General features: G+C 40.4%; 1 protein-coding gene across 1 annotated transcript; it reads left to right on the top strand.

Annotated features, from left to right (window-relative positions):
- The first annotated feature begins 1,414 nt into the window (after positions 1-1,414).
- LOC112829681 (olfactory receptor 9G19) lies at positions 1,415-2,332 on the top strand. The gene has a single exon (XM_025879398.1). It carries the CDS (start codon positions 1,415-1,417, stop codon positions 2,330-2,332), a length of 918 nt encoding a protein of 305 aa, XP_025735183.1.
- The last annotated feature ends 235 nt before the right edge of the window (positions 2,333-2,567 follow it).

Below are 2,567 nucleotides of genomic sequence, written 5' to 3'. Positions count from 1 at the left end.
GGGTACATACCTCAATATCATAAAAGCCATCTATGAAAAACCCACAGCGAATATCATTCTCAATGGGGAAAAACTGAGAGCTTTCCCCCTAAGGTCAGGAACATGGCAGGAATGTCCACTATCACCACTGCTATTCAACATAGTGTTAGGAGTCCTAGCCACAGCAATCAGACAACAAAAAGAAATCAAAGGCATCTGAATCGGCAAAGAAGTCAAACTCTCACTCTTTGCAGATGATATGATTCTTTATGTGGAAAACCCAAAAGACTCTACCCCAAAACTGCTAGAACTCATACAGGAATTCAGTAAAGTGGCAGGATATAAAATCAATGCACAGAAATCAGTGGCATTCCTATACACCAACAACAAGACAGAAGAAAGAGAAATTAAGGAGTCAATCCCATTTACAATTGCACCCAAAATTTAGGTATCATAAGATACCTACGAATAAGTCTAACCAAAGAGACAAAGAATCTGTACTCAGAAAACTATAAAATACTCATGAAAGAAATTGAGGAAGACACAAAGAAATGGAAAAACGTTCCATGCTCATGAATTGGAAGAACAAACATTGTGAAGATGTCAATGCTACCTAGAGCAATCTACACATTCAATGCAATCCCCATCAAAATACCATCCACTTTTTTCAAAGATGGAACAAATAATCCTAAAATTTGTATGGAACCAGAAAAGACCCCAAATAGCCAGAGGAATGTTGAAAAAGAAAAGCAAAGCTGGCGGCATCACAATTCCAGACTTCCAGCTCTATTACAAAGCTGTCATCATCAAGACAGTATGGTACTGGCACAAAAACAGACACATAGATAATGGAACAGAATAGAGAGCCCAGAAATGGACCCTCAACTCTATGGTCAACTAGTCTTCAACAAAGCAGGAAAGAATGGCCAATAGAAAAAAGACAATCTCTTCAACAAATGGTGTTGGGAAAATTGGACAGCCACATGCAGAAGAATGAAACTGGACCATTTCCTTACACCACACAAAAAATAGACTCAAAATGGATGAAAGACCTAAATGTGAGACAGGAATCTATCCAAATCCTAAAAGAGAGCACAGGCAGCAACCTCTTCGACCTCAACTGCAGCAAATTCTTTTTTTTTTAATTTTTTTTATTTTATGTTAATCACCATACATTACATCATTAGTTTTTGATGTAGTGATCCATGATTCATTGTTTGTGTATAACACCCAGTGCTCCACGCAGAACGTGCCCTCTTTAATAGCCATCACCAGGCTAACCCATCCCCCCACCCCCCCAGAACCCTCAGTTTGTTTTTCAGAGTCCATCGTCTCTCATGGTTTGTCTCCCCTTCCGATTTCCCCCCATTCTTTCCTCCCCTCCTGCTATCTTTTTTTTTTCTTAACATATATTTTCTCTTGTCTTAGGTGAGCCATGGAGAGAAGCAACCACACACTGACTGAGTTCATCCTGGTGGGCTTCACGACAGACCCGGTGATACAGCTTGTCCTGTTTGTGGTATTCCTTAGCATGTACTCTCTGACTCTTGTAGCAAATACCACCCTCATAATATTGATCTGTAATGACTCCCGGCTGCACACACCTATGTATTTCTTCACTGGGAATCTGTCCTTTCTGGATCTCTGGTATTCCTCTGTCTATGCTCCAAAGATCTTGGTGACCTGCATCTCTGAAGACAAAAGCATCTCTTTTGCTGGCTGTGTATGTCAGTTCTTCTTCTCTGCGGGGCTGGCATACAGTGAGTGTTACCTATTGGCCGCCGTGGCTTATGACCACTATGTTGCCATCTCAAAGCCACTGCTTTATTCTCAGGCTATGTCTATAAAGCTTTGTGCATTTTTGGTAACATCCTCATACCTTGGTACCTTTACTAACTCTTCCATCATCACCAAAAGAACTTTTGCCTTGAATTTCTGTAGTGGCAATGTCATTGATGACTTTTTCTGTGATGTCCCACCCCTGGTGAAGTTGGCTTGTGGCAGGAAAGATGGTTATCAGACTGTGCTGTACTTCCTCCTGGCCTCCAATGTCATCATCCCCACAGTGTTCATCCTCGCCTCCTACCTGTTCATCATTGCCACCATTTTGAGGATCCGCTCCACCCAGGGCCACCTCAAAGTCTTCTCCACGTGTTCCTCCCACCTGGTCTTTGTCACCCTGTACTATGGCTCCATTCTCTACATCTACTCTCGTCCCCAATCTAGCTATTCTTTGGACAGGGACAAAATAATTTCTACATTTTACACGGTAGTGTTCCCTATGTGGAATCCCATGATCTATAGCTTGAGGAATAAGGATGTGAAAGAGGCTCTGAATACACTCATTAAGTAAATCAAGATTCTCTCCTTCCAGGGAGATGCAATGACAATTTTTGATCAGGTTATTTTATTTCAAGAAGAGCTGCCATTGTGTTCCATCATGATTAAGAATTCTTTCAATGAAAGTTAAAGAATTTGCATTTTCGATACATGACAACTTAAAAGATATAAGAGAAGATTAGAACAATATAGGAGACAGAATTTAAATATAAATATAAAATTTAAGAATTTGTATTGAATTTCATGTT

The sequence above is a fragment of the Callorhinus ursinus genome, unplaced genomic scaffold (assembly GCF_003265705.2).
Source record: "Callorhinus ursinus isolate GAN/ISIS: 27379988/994484 unplaced genomic scaffold, GSC_fseal_2.0 scaffold21, whole genome shotgun sequence".
Lineage (NCBI taxonomy): Eukaryota > Metazoa > Chordata > Mammalia > Carnivora > Otariidae > Callorhinus > Callorhinus ursinus.
This window is presented reverse-complemented; position numbering and strand designations above follow the sequence as displayed.

Bases quoted from the DNA above. Each gene is read 5' to 3' on its own strand.
- LOC112829681 (XM_025879398.1), top strand. From the start codon at position 1,415: ATGGAGAGAAGCAACCACACACTGACTGAGTTCATCCTGGTGGGCTTC.